At 47.9% G+C, this 18,752-nt stretch overlaps 1 protein-coding gene across 2 annotated transcripts in view; it reads right to left on the bottom strand.

Annotated features, from left to right (window-relative positions):
* Nucleotides 1-18,752, bottom strand: part of TKTL1 (transketolase like 1) — a 40,785-nt gene that overhangs the window by 21,015 nt on the left and 1,018 nt on the right. For both annotated transcript variants that reach the window (XM_024352962.3, NM_001279904.1), the window contains 6 exon segments: nucleotides 10,133-10,250; nucleotides 6,112-6,209; nucleotides 4,520-4,711; nucleotides 4,309-4,436; nucleotides 2,776-2,969; nucleotides 211-375 (listed from right to left, as the gene is read on the bottom strand). In XM_024352962.3, coding sequence (XP_024208730.3) covers nucleotides 211-375; nucleotides 2,776-2,969; nucleotides 4,309-4,436; nucleotides 4,520-4,711; nucleotides 6,112-6,209; nucleotides 10,133-10,250 — 895 coding nt within the window.

Raw genomic sequence — 18,752 nt, 5'->3', positions numbered from 1 at the left:
TCCAAGTGCCGAGTAGTCTATTACGGCCCTCCTAGCAGACCTAGAAGCCACCTCTCAGACTCCACCTGGCTACTTGCCTCCTGCTTCCCAGGAAATTTTTTTCCAGTCCTTTTGCTTTCATAAATGGAAAGAAAAACTAGCACAGGCTGGGCCTCCTGTGTCCAGTGGGCCATTGATTCTAAGAAGCCCTGAGAGACACTGCACACTCACCATGTTTTGTTCAGCCATAAAGCACTCGATGAAGCGCTCAGGGTACTTCTTGTTGAATATCTCAGAGAAAGTAGAGTACTTGGTGTCACCATCCAGCACAACGACTCTGTTGTTCGCGTAGCCCAGCTTAGCCAGAGCCAGACCGCATGCTTTCCGAGTAGCTATCTAGAAGACAGAGACAATCAGGTGGTAGAGTTTCTTCACATGCATTTAGAAGGAACGACTACAGAAGGAAGGTACCATATTATAGAATGACAAATTATCATCTATCTTGAAGAAAGTAAATTCGTGACTCACCAAAAATTTCCTTTAATGTCATAAACATGGACTGCTAGCCAATCTTAAATCCATACTAAATGGCTGATGTGGCACCCAAGTTTTTCTCAAATTGTGCTCTTTTTAGTTAACATCCCCCCCTCCCCCAACCCCCACTTCCTAAGCAGGTAAACACTCCACAGCTCAAGAGTGAGATTTCCGACATTAATGGTTCTCATTATATTTTTCAAATTACTTGGCCAGGTGTGCTGGCTCACATCTGTAATCCCAGCATTTTGGGAGGCTGAGGCAGGTGGACCACCTGAGGTCAGGAGTTCGAGACCAGCCTGGCTAACAAGGTGAAACCCCGTCTCTACTAAAAATACAAAAATTAGCTGGGCATGATGGCGGGAGCCTGTAATCCTAGCTACTTGGGAGGCTGAGGCAGGAGAATCGCTTGAATCCGGGGGCAGAGGTTGCAGTGAGCCGAGATTGCGCCACTGCACTCCAGCCTGGGTGACTGAGCGAGACTCCATCTCCAAAAAAAAAATGTTGAATTTTATGAATTGCTTTTGTTTAGTGTGTATGATGATGATCACACTTCCCCCCTTCCTTTAACCTAACACTAGAACACTGAATTCTATTCCTATGTCTCCTGGCATGAGTCATCTGCATTACTAATTTGAGCTCACTGATTCATTTAATTTTTTTAATGTACTAATGAAGTTGAGATGGGCTAATGTTCTATTTAGAATTTTTATATTGGTATTCATAAAGAAAGTTGCTCTACAGTTTTCTTTAGGCTAGCTTTGTCACATTTTCGCTTCATAAGTAAATCGGGATGACATTTTCATCTTCCTCCGTATTTGGAAAAATTTGAAACAGTTTAGAAATTACTCTTTTCATAAAGGTTAAAAATGAGTCAGTCTTATATAACCTGGTGAGCCTGGTGCTTTGGGGGTATAGCACTTGGATAATTTTCTCCATTTTTTTCTAGGGCTATTGATCCATTTAAGTTTTTTATACCTCTTTTAGTCAATTTTGATATTTTATGTATTCCTAAAAATGGTCCCCCCGCTTTTTACACATTTTCATACCAATTATGCAACTATGGAGTTATATAGTTTTCTCAAACTTTTTTTTTTTTTTTTTGAGAGAGTCTCGCTCCGTTGCCCAGGCTGGAGTGTAGTGGCCCAATTATAGCTCACTATCCCCTCAAACTCCTGGACTCAGGTGATTCTCCTGCCTCAGCCTCCAGAGTAGCTGGAACCGTATTACGGCACCATGCCTGGATAATTTTTAAATTCTATGTAGAGATGGGGTCTCACTACTTTGCCCAGGCTAGTGTTGAACTCCTGGGCTCAAGTGGTCTTCCTGTCTTGGCCTCCTGATAGTGCTGGGATTACAGGAGTGAGCCACTGTGCCTGGCCCACCCTTTGTTGATACACCTTCTCCTTTCTTCTGGTTTTTGTCTTTTGATTTCTCAAGTATTCAAAATTCATTTATTTTTAACCCTCATTACCAGGCTAAGAAAACATGAGCAACACTCAAAATTTCTCCAAATAAAGAAGGATCAGAAAGTGTGTCCTTCCTCCCTAGGCTCGCCACCTTACTTCCTCTAGGCCATAAAGAACTTGCCTATGTCAGGTCTGCTATGATATACCAGAAGGCAGGATGTAAAGGTGCTAAAAACCAAAAGGACTTGATACTCAAGACTTTTGTGCATAATTTGATTCCTTTTTGAGGTTTCTGATGAATTGGCCTGCTCCTCTGTGTAATTCAGAGAGTAAGTTCAAAAGGTCAGCCCGCCTGGGGCCAGTCTTCTTAGCGGAGACACAGAGTCATGGCAGTTTCATGCACAAACCAAAGTTAGGAAGCTAGAAAAAGGCACACCACACCAGGAGCTAATAAATAGCAATTGACCAATCAGAAAATTCAGACACACATGTGAAAGCCAAAAATAAAAATGAGACCTAATAAAAGAGAAGGGGAGCCAGGAGTGGTGAAAGATCAAGTACCTACTGGGTGCAATGTCCACTACTCCGATGCTGGGTGCACTGAAAGCCCAGACCTCACCACTACACAGTATCTATCCACGTGACACAGCTGCACTTTGGACCCCTCAATGTATTTTTTAAAAATGGCAAACCTCTCTTTATTGCCTACGAACTGTTAGTTACATGTCACGCTAGTAATTGGTTCGTCCATGGAGACCACAATAAATGAAGAATCCTGTGTACATACGAACAACATTAGAGAACAAAGCAGTTGACGTATCTGATTTATTCAATTATCCACCTTTCTGCCTACCTTGTCACCAACTCTGTAATCAGGTGGAGAGGTCATCCTTACATCTGTGATGTTGACTTCAGGTGAGTCCTCAATGGGGAGCTGTGGGTCAAGATTCCTGCTGGTCTCTATCTGGCTCTCAATTAATTTGATAATGGCATCTGCTCTTTCTCTCGGCATTGGCTTTCCATGCCAACTTTCTGCATCCTCAATACCTGTAATGAAACAAACAAAAGACATCCATTCCATAAATATTTAGTGAGTGCCTATGAGGTCACCTGAAAAACAGACCCCGATGAAAAAGATGTCACCCTAGGACTCACAGGAGGAACACCTAGCACAGAGGGCCTGGGACGCTGCTGCAGCCAGAGAGAACAGCTTGGACAAAGGCCCTGAGGCTTTTTGTTTTGAGACAGGGGTCTCACGCTATGACTCCTCCCCAAGCTGGAGTGCAGTGGGTGATCATAACTCACCACAGCTTCCAACTCCTTGGGCTCCAGTGATCCTCCCGCCTCCGCCTCCTAAGTAGCTGGGATTACAGGTGCAAGCCATTGCACCTAGCTATGCCCCTGAGGGCCACTGGTGAGTGGAAGGGAGAATGAGAATAAGGCTGGAGAGACAGGTAGGGCAGACCATGGAGGGTGGGTCTTGTGGGTATGAGAAGTTTGAGTTTTATCCAAAGCAAGATTGGAAACCATTGAAGGGTTTGGAGTGGGGAAAGTGACTGATCAGATCCACTGTAGAAAGATCACTGTGGCAGCAGTGTAGAGACTGGTGTGGAGGGAGGCCAGCTGGAACTGTGGGAGAGATGATGGGTGTGGCAACAGTCATGGTAGTAGAGATGGGGAGGAGTGAATGGGTCCAAGATGTAATCTAGGGGACTGGGTCTATGTGTGGGCATATGAGGGGGAGGCAGAGGCAAGGACAACACCCAGGGTCCTGCCGGGAGCACACTGGTAAAATAATTTACTGAACGGAGGGTACCAGAGTAAAACTATATTTTCGGTAGGAGTCACAGAACAGTTTTATTCTAAAATGTCTATAGTCTTTTAAAAAATCCAGGAGCCGCACTCTTTGTGATGAGTTAAACTTGAGATAAACAATTTCAGCTGTCAGCCTTGAAATGTGATAGTTGGTGATTCCAAGCTCCCTTCTTCCCCAATTCCCAGGGTTCTTCCAGAAGAGTGTGGGCCTAGGCACGTGTGTAGGTATGCACTCTTATTTCTGCACCTGCTCATACACACAGCACGCTTTCTGATTCTACTAACCATAGAGATTGTTCCCTGTCAGTCCTCTGATGGGCTGTACTCCTAGCCACTCCCTCGTGCAGGCAGCACATCACTGTTCACCTGCTAGGGCTTTTGATATCTCCTATCCTAAGCAGACACTAGCTAGTGAAAATAAGAGAGCAGGAGCCTCCAGCATATACTCCAGGCAGAACTGCTATTCACTAAATGAGTCATCTGCCTAGGCCCCTCTAAGCCTCTCCCGCCTCTGCTGCTGAGCGGACAGATGCTTTTAACAACCAGGAGCAGGAGGAAAGTGCTTGCTTACTTGGGGTGCCCCGGCCCTTGAAGGTCTTGGCCACCACAGCAGTGGGCTTGTGCTTCACCTGAGAAGCCTGCCAGAATACCTGGCACAGTGCCTCCACGTCCCGGCCGTCCACCACATAAGTGTTCCACCTGCCAACAGAGGAGCAGGCTGGGTTACAAGAGATGAAGGGGGCAGGACAGAATGGAAATCAAGCACAAGAGAATACAGTTACCCAAAGGCTTCGCAGCGCCTCTGATAGATGTCTATGCAGTGCTCGGCGTGCAATGCACCACTGTGTCCCAGGCGGTTCACATCAAAGATTGCCACAAGATTGTCCAGACTGTAGTAGGAAGCAAAGGCCATTGCCTCCCAGACAGAGCCTTCTGAGGACTCGCCGTCACTCATGAGGCAGAACACCCGGTAGCTGGAGCAAGACAAGAGAGGTTTAGGACCCTGTGGGGGATCATCTGGGCCAACCAAACAAATGCATTTCAGGAGGAGAAACGGACGCAACTGGAGCTGCTGCTCCAGACCATTCGCTTCCCACAATCTCCCTCATCAACTCTGCCCCAGCCCAGCAGCTAAGAAAGCTGAGCTTGAAAAGCCTGGGGGCTCACAAGCAGGCTTTACCTCTGGCTAGTTTTCTGTTCTAGCTGTAAAGCAACTTTTAGGTTCTTCTGCCACATTTCCTTATCAATAAGCAAACAGGGCCAGAGGGGAAGGGGAAGAAAGCAGCATCCTTAAGTTCCCCAAACATTTACACATTCATTTTTCTGGTAAGTTCCCTTTTAAAGCATTGCCACCTTCTAATTTTTTTGTTTGTTTGTTTGAGGCAGAGTTTCTATCACCCAGGCTGGAGTGCAGTGGCGTGATCTTGGCTCACTGCAACCTCCACCTCCCGGGTTCAAGCAATTCTCCTGCCTACAGGCCCACGCCACCATGCCCAGCTAGTTTTTGTATTTTTTAGTAGAGAGGGGGTTTCGCCATGTTGGCCAGGCTGGTCTCGAACTCCTGACCTCAGGCGATCCGCCCACCTCGGCCTCCCAAAGTGCTGGGATTACAGGCATGAGCCACCGCCTCCCGCCGCCACCTGCTAGTTCTGTTCTTACAACTTATTTACAATAATCACAAGAATCAAAACACCCCACCTTGGAAACGTGTTCTGCTGTGAAGTAAATTTCTCCACAACCAACGACGTGAGTGTTCGCATCAAGAAAACACATCTGGCCAGGCACAGTGGCTCACATCTGTAATCCCAGCACTTTGGGAGGCCAAGGCAGGTGGATCACCTGAGGTCAGGAGTTTGAAACCAGCCTGGCCAACATGGCGAAACCCCATCTCTACTAAAAATACAAAAATTAGCTGGGCATGGTGGTGCATGTGATTTGTGCACCCACCCAGCTACTCAGGAGGCTGAGGCAGAAGAATCACTTGAAACTGGGAGGCAGAGGTTGCTGTGAGCCGAGATCGTGCCACTGCACTCCAGCCTGGCCACAGAGTGAGACTCAGTCTCAAAAACAAACCACACATCCCAGACCCCACTAAAGTGCTGGAAGTTTTAAAAAAGCTATCAACCCTAGGATAAGAATGGAAAGGCAACAGCAGCTGAAACCTTTCAACAGACCTGTGGGAGAGAAAGTGGGGCAGCCGCCCGAGGTGGGGAGAAGGCACAGGGAAGGCCTTCCAGAGGGGTCACCACGGGATGTGATGGGGACTGGCCCTTCAGGGCTCTCCACATCACGGAGATAGGTGGCTGCCCCCCGAGACTCTAGGAAGGGGATGTAGATGTAGGGCAGTTAAATGGCTTCTGGGGAAGAACCTCACCTGGCCCTGTCGAAGTACTTGCCAGTATATGCCATTCCACATGCAACTCCCAGTCCTTGTCCGAGCCATCCTGTTGCCACATCCACAAACGACAGTCTCTGTAAGAGAAGGGACCCAGTGAGCCCAGACGCAGCTGCAGGACATGGTATCAGGTGGACTCACGCACTGAGTGCAGGCTGCTCCTGTCAGCTCTGTAGCAGCGTCCCATCTAAACAGCCCCTCCCGCCCTGCTGGGTGAATTCCTCTTCACCACACCCATATGCACCCCAAGCTTCCGATCAACGTTACAAGTGGAAAATGGGTCAAGCCCAGGGCTCAGCCTGGGCTGGAAACTCAGGTGACTAAGGTGACGAAGACATCCACTGTCCCTGCCCAGGGAGTCATAGGTAATCCATACAGTATGGCAAGGGTGGCTGGAGCTTTGGGAATAGAGACGGGGAGCCCAAGTACAAAGCAGAAAACGTAAAGTATGATTCTTGACATTTTCCCATGGCCCTTCCCGGTCACGCACAAATCACATGTTCAATCCTATGGAGGATATGGATTCTTAAAACAGAAACCAGAAACAGAATACTCTGGTTCCCTGGTTTATAAAACTCAGGTCAACTGAGATCTTACACGTGCTCATCTAGAAGTGCCCACGCTAGAAATGAATCCCTTTCTACTAGCATCTACCCCGCCCCCAACATCCTGTTTGCAGGCACAGGGTCATCACTATCCCAAGCAGAAAATGTGGCCCTCTGTGGGCCACAAGGTCATGCCAAAGAGCTGCTGCACTGACTGGAGAGGCCCAACTTGCAAGCATACTGAATTTACCCAACAGCTTCTGCAGCCACCGTTTCGACCTGGTCTTAAACATCCCTTGCCTCTGTCACTGCAGTGGCCTCCCAGCCTCCCCCACAGCCATTCTCAATCTAGCCACAAGGGGGAGCCTGTTAAAACTGAAGTTGACTGATCACATCGCTCAACTTTCTAAGGTCTTCCGACCTCCCACCAAGTAGAGCTCAACTGTTTGCACCTGTCTGCCCACCCCAGCCCCCATCACCTCCATTTCTCCCTTCCACTGCTCTGGCACCCTGGCCTCCTTGCTGCTCCTTGAACACAGTGGGCATACACCTGCCTCAGGGCCTTAGCACTCATGGCACCCACTACCGGAGTGCTTGTGCCTGGATGTGGGCACAGCTCACTCTCCTGCCTCTTCCAAATCCCTGCTCCAGCGTCAGCACTGAGGTCTTTCTGGACCACTCTTTTTCAACCAGTGCCTCCTACCTCCTCCACTTTTACTTGATTCCAGATGCTTGGCCCCACCTGACACTCCATCTATTGACTTAAAAGTTTGTTTCCTGCCTGTCACCCTCCTCTGCTCAAACGTCAGCGCCATTCGAGCAGAGATGAGCGAGGGCATCACTACTGTAGATGGATGGATGGTATTTACGATTCTCTCATCTCCTGCTTCTTGCGTCCTACCCTCTGCTACTCTCTGGTTGTTCTTGACCTTCCCCGGAATTCTCTGCATGCTTTGTGCCCCCCAGAGACTCCCTTTTGGTTCTGCATTTCCAGCCCAGCAGAACTGTCCCACTCAACTCAAGTCTCTTTTGACTATGCCTCTAGCCACATCTCCCTCCCTATGGCACCCACCACACTCACGTAACAAGCTCTGGCTCCCAGTCGCCTTGCATGCCCTTGGAAGTCCTATAACATAATGGACCGAGCCTGGGCTCAGCAGTCAGACCAACTCTGCTTCCCTCTGGCTGTGAAGTGTGAGGCCAGTGGGCCCATCTCAAAGACTTTATGGGTGCAACGGAGACCAGAGCCCCCTTAGGTGACAGGAGGTCAAGGATAAAGTGAGGATAGATTGAGAAAATGGTGAGACATCAGTATGATGCCCGTTACGGCAGAAGTGCTCCCACATGGGTGTTGTCTTTCTCAAGAACCCTTATGCTGCGGGGCAGACGATTCAGGGAGGTGAAAGGCTAGAATAAAGATCTGCTCTGCCTGGAGTATGGCTGTTTACCCCGTTCCCAGGCAAACCACAATGGACTATGCTTCATGTGTTTTCTCTTTTGTTCCAATTTCATCAGCCAGCTAAATCTGATGAACACACAAATTCTGGCAGCCGAACAGTGCCTGGTGTGCTGCTGCCCCATAGAAAGCCTCTTCATCCCCTAAGGCCAATGGCTCTGATAGCAGCTGTTATATGACAGTCTAGACTTTTTTTTTTTTGAGACAGGGTCTTGCTCTATCTCCCAAGGCTCAAGTGATCCTCCCACCTTAGCCTCCTGAGTAGCTGCAGGCACGCACCACCACGCCCAGCTAATTTTCGTATTTTTTGTAGGGACTGGGGTCTTGCTATGTTGCCCAGGCTGGTCTCAAAAGATCCTTCTGCTGGAGCCCCCCAAAGCACTGGTGTGAGCCACTGTACCCAGCCTTTCCTTATTTTAAACCAGAAATCTAAACACCCATATTGCGTTTATATATCTATTTTTTTTTTCAATTTTCATTGTAAAGGGGGCTGGAAGCGGTGGCTTGTTGCCTGTAATCCCAGCACTTTGGGAGGCAGAAGTGGGTGCTTGGGCCCAGGAGTTTGAGGCCAGCCTGGGCAACATAGTGAGACCATGTCTCTACAAAAAATACAAAAATTAGCCGGTCGTGGTGGCACATGCCTGTAATCCCATCTACTCAAGAGGCTGAAATGGGAAGATCGCTTGAGGCCAGGAGGTCAGGGGTGCATTGAGCTGAGACCGAGCCACTGCACTCAAGCCTGGGCAAGAGCGAGACTCTACCTCCCCGAAAAAAGAACAAAAAAAGATGTAAAAAAAGTTCAAGTTTATAGACATGTTTAAAGCCTAGCACAATGATTTCCTTCCTGTATACTGCTTACCTCCAATAACCAACTGAAAGCAATGGAAGGCATTTACTTCATCCCTCTCTCCACACATGCGCGTACACATGTAAATTCTATTTATTTTTTGCCAAACCATTTGACGTTATGGTTCAGACACCAAGACAAGGGTCACAATTATGACCTTTAGGCACTTACTTCAGCTATGCCCAGTTTTTGTCTTTACTTCCCACTGTGCTCATCTGGCATTTCTATTTGGACACAGTACTCTACCCAGCCAGATTTTTCTTTTGAGATGGAGTCTCGCTCTATCGCCCAGGCTGGAGTGCAGTGGCACGATCTCGGCTCACTGTAACCTCTGCCTCCCAGCTTCAAACAATTCTTGTGCCTCAGCCTCCCGAAAAGCTGGGATTAGAGGCATGTGCTACCATGCCTAGCTAATTTTTTTTTTTTTTAAGTGGAGATGGAGTTTTGCTATGTTGACCAGGCTGGTCTCGGACTCCTGGCCTCCAGTGATCCACCCACCTCAGTCTCCCAAAGTGCTGGGAGTACAGGCGTGAGCCACTGCACCCGGCCCCTAGGCAGGTTTTAATTTGCTTCGGGACACAGCGTACTTTGAGATGGCATCAAACCAGCCACACATTCTCAAACTGACCTTGTTTTTAAGGTGCTTTCTCTTTCCTATCCCCCATGATACTTCATGAAGTGGCTGGTATTTTGCCCAATCTCATGAGAAGTGCCCATCAGTTTCAGGTCAGATGTGCAGAAACATAGAAGAGGAAGCTGACTGACAGGGGTGGGATGTCCCTCCCGGTTACACTCAAGTTCCCCCAGGCTCAGTGAGTGGGATTCACTGAGGCTGCCTGCCTCTCCTCAGGCAGCACAGAGGGTGGGAGCAGCATAACCCTGCCATGGGGGAAGCGTTCGTGCTAAGTGGGGCGAGGCAGGGTATGACCAAAGGAAAGGAAGGATAGTCAGCTCTCCCAAGCCACCCTTCCTACCATGCCATCACAGGGCTCCAAGTGGCCCTCACTAGAACACTCGAGCTTTAAGATGCAAAGAAAGAAGAACCAAAATAATAAACGAGGCCCATTTCAGGCCTTGTTCCCACACGGTGGCTGTTCAAACTGGGCTTAACCAGCAGGCGCCACAGCAGCCCTGGGCTCCCCACCGGCATACCTTTGCGAGGACAAATCGGTCGTTGTCCGGATTCCCTGGATCTGACTGCTTGTACCTCATGATGTAGAAGAACAGCACAGACATGATCTCAGCAGAACTGCTACATGATATAGGGTGGCTGAAAGACAGACATGACACTGGTCATTTCTCACAGCAACTGGCTTCCTAGCACACGACCTCGGCACATGGTCTCCTCATAGAGGCGGTCATTTCTCCCAGCCCGGGAAGAATCCAACCAAGGGTAAGGAATGCAGGGCTCACAGGTTGGAAGGGCGCTTTAAAGCCCGGTAAGCTCACCACCCCTCCCCCTGTGCACAGTGAGGCCAGCTCCTAACCGCAGAGCACCGTGGACTCGGGGCAAGTTTCCTTCGTGCCTCTGACATGAGTATTCTTTCACATGCTTAAATTCATCTGTGGCCTTTCCACATGCCGAGGAACTTTCAGGAGCATTGTGAATCAGCAATGCCATGAAGATCCCATTCTACCTTCTACAATGAATTTCTTTCAGGAAGTGAATGGTGACAGACTGAGAAATTTGTCATGGTAGAGTAACTGAGGCCCTTTCTGAATGCTGCCAAAGTAACTGCTGCTCTTAGAAAGCGGCCTGCATGTGAGTCCAGCCAGGCCCTAATTAATTAAAAAGGGGGAGGGGACAAGACAGCAGGGGACAGAACCAACTCCCTGGAGCTCTGCCCCAACTGCAAGTAAAAAAAGATGTTAGGCCCAGCTCATATTAATAATCTCTCATTTCAAATTTCACTAAGAAAGTCCCCATTAAGAAAATGGGGACTGTCCCTCCCCCATTTTCTTAATGGGGACCCGCGAAGGGATGGGCCCTCACTCTGTCACCCAGGCTGGAGTGCAGTGGCATGATCATAGCTCATTGCAGCCTCGACCTCCTGGGCTCAAGTGATTCTCCCGCCTCGGCCTCCCAAGGTGCTGGGATTACAGGCATGAGCCACGCACCCAGCCTGATTAAAAAAAAGCTTCAAAGGACACAAAAAGAGGGCTTTTGCACGTGCAATTGTCGAAGGTGACTGATGAATGGTTTTGGGGTGCTGATGGCAGAGCCCACCAGGCTGCAGGGCTGGCGTGGACATTCTCCTGCAGGGCTGGCGTGCACATTCTCCAGGACCCCTCGTTCACACTCACTGTCCTGGACATCTTCCCTGCATTGCTAGGATACCTTGTTCTTTATTCACTAAGCTCTTTCCTGGCTCAGTGAGAGAAAACTCAAGAGGCCCCGGCAGCAGAGGAGTAACAGGCTTCAGTGGAGAAGGGACCGAGAAGGAAGTAATTGGAAATCTCTTCTTCCTCCCAGGTTCCATCTCCTCTGCTCTCTCCCCACTGCTGAGGGTCGGTAGAAAAGGGGGTGACACACTCCCACCCCGTCCTTGTCACACTGTGATCTCCCCCAACGCATCAGTGCCTGCACCTTTGAGGCTCCAGAAAGACGATGTGCCCTTTCTACTTTGGAAAATCACAATTCTCAGAAGACCAACAGAAATGCATGTAGAAAATGATGGAAGTTACTGGGTATCAGAGGACATGATGACCTGAATGAGCAAGAAGATGGTGGGGGGCGGGGGGTAGGGTGGAAGCCAGCTAGGACTCGGTAGTGACAAATGCATAACTACTTGCTTATTTTCAGTGCCTTTTGCTTCAAGTGAGAGGTTTCTGCTCTCCCATGGTGAAGTGTGAGGCATAAATCCTGCTTCATTATGGGGGACTTCCAGGGGGGTGGCATGGAGCCCAGGAGTCCCCCTGGCATGATGAGGGGGAAGTTGGGAAAGAGAAGCAGAAAGAAAATGGAAGGGGGCCAAACACAGGGGGTGTGAGGAGGAAAGCCAAGGAAGACGAGGGGAGAGGGAATGATAAAAAGGAGGGAGAGGCCAGGCGTGGGGGCTCACACCTGTAATCCCGGCTCTTCTGGAGGCTGATGCAGGAGGATTGCTTGAGCCCAGGAGTTTGAGACCAGCATGGGCAACATGGTGAAACCTCGTCTTTCCAAAAAAAAAAAAAAAAAAAAAAAAATTAGCTGGGCAGGGTGGCATGCACCTGCAGTTCAAGCTACTTGGGAGGCTGAGGTGGGAGGGTTGCTTAAGCCCAGGAGGTCAAGGCTGTAGTGAGCCATGATCACGCCACTGCACCTCTAGGCTGAGCAACAGAGTGAAACCCTGCCTCAAAATAAATAAATAAATAAATAAATAAATAAATAAATAAATATTTTAAAAAATGGGGAATGAGAGATAGGGTCTAATAAGTAGGAGGCAAGGTAGGAGGCTGGCGCAGGAAACGAGTCGGGGTGTTATTTTGTGCGCTAATGCAATGGGTTAACGCATTCGTTTCCTAAGCCTGCCAGGGTGAGTTGCCACAAACGTGATGGCTCAAAACAGAAATCCAGAATCCAGGTGGCAGCAGGGCCACGCTCTCCCGCTAGGTCCTAGGGGAGGATCGCCCTCGCCCCTGCCTCTCCAGCTACTGCTGGCCCCAGGTGTTCTTCGTCTTGCAGCTGGGTCACTCCCGTCCCTGCCTCTCTGCCTTCACAGGACCTTTTCTCCTGCGTTTCTCCACGGTGTCTGTGTGTCTCCAATCTCTCTCTTCTTTCTCTTATAAGGACACTAGTCACTGGATTTAGGGTCCACCCTAAGTCCAGGATGATCTTATCTCAAGATCCTTAACTTAATTTCACCTACAAAACCCTATTTCCAAATAAGATCACATTCACAGGTACGGGAGGCCATGGACTGAATGTGTCCCCCCAGAATTCCTATGCTGAAATCCTAATGCCAGTGTGACAGTATTTGGAGGCAGGGCCTTTGGGAGGTGATTACGCTGTGAGAGTGGAGCCCTCATGAATGGGATCAGCGCCTTTATGAGAAGAGGCTGGAGACCGACCATGTGAGGATACGGGGGGGAAGGTAGTGCTCTTGAGCCCAGTAGCAGGTCCTCGCCAGAACTGACCATGCTAGCACCTTGATCTTGGATTTGTAGCCTCCAGACAGTGAGAGACGAATATCTGCTGTTTAAGCCACCCAGTCTTGGCATTTCTTATAACAGCCCTAAGTGATAACTGATTTGGGTGCCCCCATTCAACCCTTGTTTTGACTTAGATGACATTCTCTACAGGGAAAATTTCTTAGGACTATTGGACAAAATGTAAAGTTCTCTTCTTGCTTTTTGCTTTGTTTTGCAAAAAAAAAAGAAAGAGGAATGGGTCAACCAGAACATCTGGAAAGTCTGGAGTATCACTGAGGAAACACAGGGCGATTGAGAACCCGAAAGTGAATGGAAACCTACGATAGAAGTGAGATATGCTTTTCTGTTGTCACCTCATCGGACTGTGTGTGATGACACAAATGCCAATAGCCAGCAAACAGCGAGGAAACGAACATGATCCTGACAGTTTCAGGAGTGCCCATGCTGAATGATTTTTAAGTTGACTATCTGCCTAAAATAAATAATAGTCTCATTTAAAAAAAAAAAGAAAAAAGAAAATGGGGACTTAGGCCGGGCACAGTGGCTCATGCCTGTAATCCCAGCATCTTGGGAGGCCGAGGTGGGAGGATCACCTGAGGTCGGGAGTTCGAAACCAGCCTGACCAACATGGAGAAACCCCGTCTCTACTAAAAAAAAAAAAAAAGAAAGAAAGAAAGAAAATGGGGACTAAAACCTCTTGCTTTGCAAATGTCCTCTAAGTGGATGATTTAGATTTAAAAGCCACACAGAGCCCTTGAGAAAATGCAGCTATCTGTTACTAATTTTGAAGGTGAAGGGAACAAAATGAACATGTACAAAAAATGCAGACATATATGGTTCTTAACTGCATCCACACTGTCCTCTTACTATCTAGCCCAGGCTCTGGAGCAAGATTTATTTATTTATTTTTTGAGACACAGTCTCACTCTGTTGCCCAGGCTGGAGTACAGTGGCACTCTCTCGGCTCACTGCAACCTCCACCTTCCGGGTTCAAGTGATTTTCCTGCCTCGGCCTCCCAAGTATCTGGGATTACAGAGGTGCACCACCACGCCCGGCTAATTTTTGCATTTTTAGTAGAGACAGGGTTTCACCATGTTGGCCAAGCTGGTCTCAAACTCCTGACCTCAGGTGATCCACCCCACCTCAGCCTCCCAAAGTGCTGGGATTACAGGCATGAGCCACCGCGCCTGGCCAACAAGATTTAAAAAAACATATTGTACTAAGTATTTTCTCTAACCACAATGGGATGAGGTTAGAAATCAATAATAGATGGAAAACTGGAAAATTCACAAATTTGTGAAAATTAAGCAACACACTCTTACACAACCAAAAGCCAACGGCGAAATAAATAAAGGGCATCCAAATTGGAGAAGAGGAAGTCAAACTAGTGCTGTAACACTGATGATACGATCATACAGCTAGAAAACCCTAGGCCAGGCGCGGTTGGCTCACGTCTGTAATTCCGGCACTTTGGGAGGCCGAGATGGGCGGATCACCTGAGGTTAGGAGTTCAAGACCAGCCTGGCCATGGTCTGGTGAAACCTTGTCTCTACCAAAAATACAAAAATTAGCCGGGTGCGGTGGCACACACCTGTAGTCCCAGCTACTCGGGTAAGGCAGGAGAATCGCTTGAACCCGGGAGGTGGAGGTTGCAGCGAGCCGAGATCATGCCACTGCACTCCAGCCTGGGTGACAGAAACTCCATCAAAAACAAGCAAACAAACAAACACAAACACAAAATCCTAAAGATTCATCCAAAAGACTCTTAGATCTGATGAACAAATTCAGTAGTCTCAGGTTACAAAATAAATGCACACAAATCAGTAGCACTACACCAACAACGACCAAGCTTGAGAATCAAGAACTCAATCCCTTTTACAACAGCTGTAAACAACAAAAACAACAACAAATAAAACCCACCCTAGGAATATACTTAACCAAGGAGGTGAAAGACAGCTACAAGAAAAACTACAAAACACTACTGAAAGACATCACACATGACACAAACAAAGATATCTCATGCTCATGGATAGGAAGAATCAATATTGTGAAAATGGCCATACTGCCCAAAGCAATCTACAGATTCAATGCAATTCCCATCAAAATACACCATCGGGCTGGGCACGGTGGCTCACGCCTGTAATCCCAGCACTTTGGGAGGCCAAGGCAGGCGATCACCAGGTCAAGAGACCGAGATCAGCCTGGCCAACATGGTGAAACCCCGTCTCTACTAAAAATACAAAAATTAGCTGGGAGTGGTGGCGTGTGCCTGTAGTCCCAGCTACTCGGGAGGCTAAGGCACGAGAATCGCTTGAACCCGGACAGCAGAGGTTGCAGTGAGCCAACATTGCGCCACTGCACTCCAGCCTGGGCGACAGAGCAAGACTCCGTCTCAAGACAAAAAAAAAAAAATACTAAAAGTAGTAGATTACCATCTATCTACCATTCAATCCAGAAATTCCACTACTGGCTATCTACCCAAAGGAAAAAAAGTCATTATATGAAAAAGGTACATGCACACACATGTTTATAGGCAGCACAATTCACAATTGCAAAGATAAGGAACCAACCTAAGTGTCCATCAACCAATGAGTGGATAAAGAAGGTGGTGTATATACAACATGGAATACTGCTCAGCCATAAAAAACAATGTATTTTGCAGCAACTTGGGTGGAGCTGGAGGTCATTATTTTAAGCGAAGTAACTCAGGAATAGAAAACCAAATACTGTATGTTTTCACTTGTAAGTGGAGCTAAGTTTTGGAGTGATATAACGGACTTTGGGGAGGAGAATGAAGGGAGAGGGTAGGAAGGAGGTGAGGGATAAAAGACTACATATTGGGGACAATGTACACTACTTGGGTGATGGGTACACTAAAATCTCAGAATTCACCAATATAGAATTTATTCACATAAGCAAAAACAACTTATACCCCTAACACTATTAAAATTAAAAAAAGAAAATGAGAGGCTGGGTGGGGTGGCTCATGCCTGTAATTCCAGCACTTTGGGAAGCCGAGGTGGGCGGATCACCTGAGGTCGGGAGTTTGAGACCAGCCTGACCAACATGGAGAAACACCGTCTCTACTAAAAATACAAAATTAGCTGGGCGTGGAGGTGCATGCGTGTAATCCCAGCTACTTGGGAGGCTGAGGCAGGAGAATTGCTTGAACCTGGGAGGCAGAGGTTGTGGTAAGCCTAGATTGTGCCACTGCACTCCAGCCTGGGCAACAAAAGCAAAACTCCGTCTCAAAAAAAAAAAAAAAAGAAAATGAAAATGAAAAATCCCTTAGAGACAAATGAAAACAGAAGCACAAAATACCAAAACCTATGTGATGTAGCAAAAGCAGTGCCAAGTGGGGCATTTCTAGCTGTAAACACATTTTTTAAAACCCCTCACATCTGGCCGGGTGCAGTGGCTCACACTTGTAATCCCAGCACTTTGGGAGCCGAAGCGGGCAGATCACTTGAGGCCAGGGGTCTGAGACCAACCTGGCCAACAAGGAGAAACCCCATCTCTAGCCTGGGCGACACAGCAAGACTCTGTCTCAAAAAATAATAATAAATAAATAACCCTTCAAATCAACAACCTAACTTTACAACATAAGGACTAAACCCAAAGCTAGCAGGAGAAAGGAAATAAAAAAGATCAAAGCACAAATAAAACAGAGACTAAGAAAATAGAAAAAATTTAATGAAACCAATTTTTTTTTCTTTTTGAGACAGGGTCTCAGTTTGTCACCCAGGCTGGAGTGTAGGGCACAAACATGGCTCACTGCAGCCTCAAGCAATCCTTCCGCCTCAGCCTTCCGAGTAGCTGAGACTACAGGTGCTCGCCATGTCTAGCTAATTGTTGTATTTTTGGCAGAGACGGGGTTTCCCCATGTTGCCCAGGCTTGTCCTGAACTCTTGAGCTCAAGTGATCCAGCTGCCTCGGCCTCCTAAAGTGCTGAGGTTACAGGCGTGAGCCACCTCCACTAGCCAAAGCTGGTTCTTTATAAAAGGTCAACAAAACTAGCTATTAATAGATGGGCAGGGCATGGTGGTGTGCACCTGTAGTTCCAGCTACTCAAGAGGCTGAGAGGAAGGAGAGTCGCTTGAGCCCACGAGAGTTCGAGGCTGCAGTGAACTATGATTGCACCACTGCACTCCAGCCTGGGTGAAAGAGCAAGACCCTGCTTAAAAAAAAAAAAAGTACAATCAAGTTAAAGTGGAGTCATTAATACTGCTTCTACAGAAATAAAAAGAGTGACAGTGTACTATGAATAACTGCATGCCAACAAATGGACTAACCTACAAGAAATGGATAAATTCCTAGAAACAGAAAGCCTCACAAAACTTAATCAGGACAAGAAAATCTGAATAGACCTACAACTAACTAGTAAGGAGACTAAAGCAGTAATAAAAAAAAAAACGCCCAATAAATAAAAGCCTCATTCGTAATTACTACCAAACATTTAAAGAAAAATTAACAACAGTCTTCTTCAAACTCCTCAAAAAAAATTTTTTTTTTCTCTACAAGGTCTCGCTTCCTCTGTTGCCCAGGCCGTAGTGGCACAATCTCAGTTCACTGCAAACTCTGTCCCCCGCGTAGCTGGGACTACAGGCACGTGCCACCACGCCCAGCTAATTTTTGTAACATTCTGCACAGGGGATTGCCATCTTGCCCAGGCTGATCTCGAACTTTCTAGGCTCACACGATCCGCCTGCTTTGGCCTCTCAAAGTCCTGGGATTACAGGTTGGAGCCACCACGCCCGACCTCTCCAAAAAATTTAAGGTGGAACACTTTGAAACTCATCCTATGAAGCCAGCATTACACTTTTGATACCAAAAGCAAATACTACAACAAAACTATAGACCAGGCCAGGCGCGGTGGCTCACGCCTGTAATCCCAGCACTTTGGGAGGCCGAGGCGGGCGGATCACGAGGTCAGGAGATCGAGACCATCCTGGCTAACACGGGGAAACCCCGTCTCTACTAAAAAACAGAAAAAATTAGCCAGGCGTGGTGGCGGGCGCCTGCAGTCCCAGCTACTCCGGAGGCTGAGGCAGGAGAATGGCGTGAACCCAGGAGGCGGAGCTTGTAGTGAGCCAAAATCGTGCCACTGCACTCCAGCCTGGGTGACAGTGATACTCCGTCTCAAAACAAAAAAAGAAAAAAACAAACAAAAAAAACTGTAGACCAATATCCCTTATACTGATGCAAAAACCATCAACCGCATACTAGCAAATTCAACAGCTCATTTTTGTTCCAATTCGTACTCAATTTCCGGTTTCTTTTACTTTATTTTTTTAGAGACAGGGTCTCACTGTTTGCCAAGCTGAATGCGAACTCCTGGGCTCAAGCGATCCTCCCTCCTCAGGCCCCACGTACTGAGACTGCAGGCGTGAGCCACCGCCCTCAGCTGGGTTTAACTTTTTTTTCTTTGAGGCACGGTCTCGCTCTTGCCCAGGCTGGAGTGCGGTGGCGCAATCTCAGTTCACTGTAACCTGAGCCTCTCAGCCTCCCGCGTAGCTGGGACTACAGGCACGTGCCACCACGCCCAGCTAATTTTTGTAACATTTTGTACAGAGGTTCACCATCTTGCCCAGGCTGATCTCGAACTAGTTTCTAGGCTCACACGATCCGTCTGCCTCGGCC

Source organism: Pan troglodytes, chromosome X, assembly GCF_028858775.2.
Source record: "Pan troglodytes isolate AG18354 chromosome X, NHGRI_mPanTro3-v2.0_pri, whole genome shotgun sequence".
Taxonomy (NCBI): domain Eukaryota; kingdom Metazoa; phylum Chordata; class Mammalia; order Primates; family Hominidae; genus Pan; species Pan troglodytes.
The sequence above is the reverse complement of the archived record's forward strand: the minus strand, read 5'-3'. Positions and strand labels throughout refer to the sequence as shown.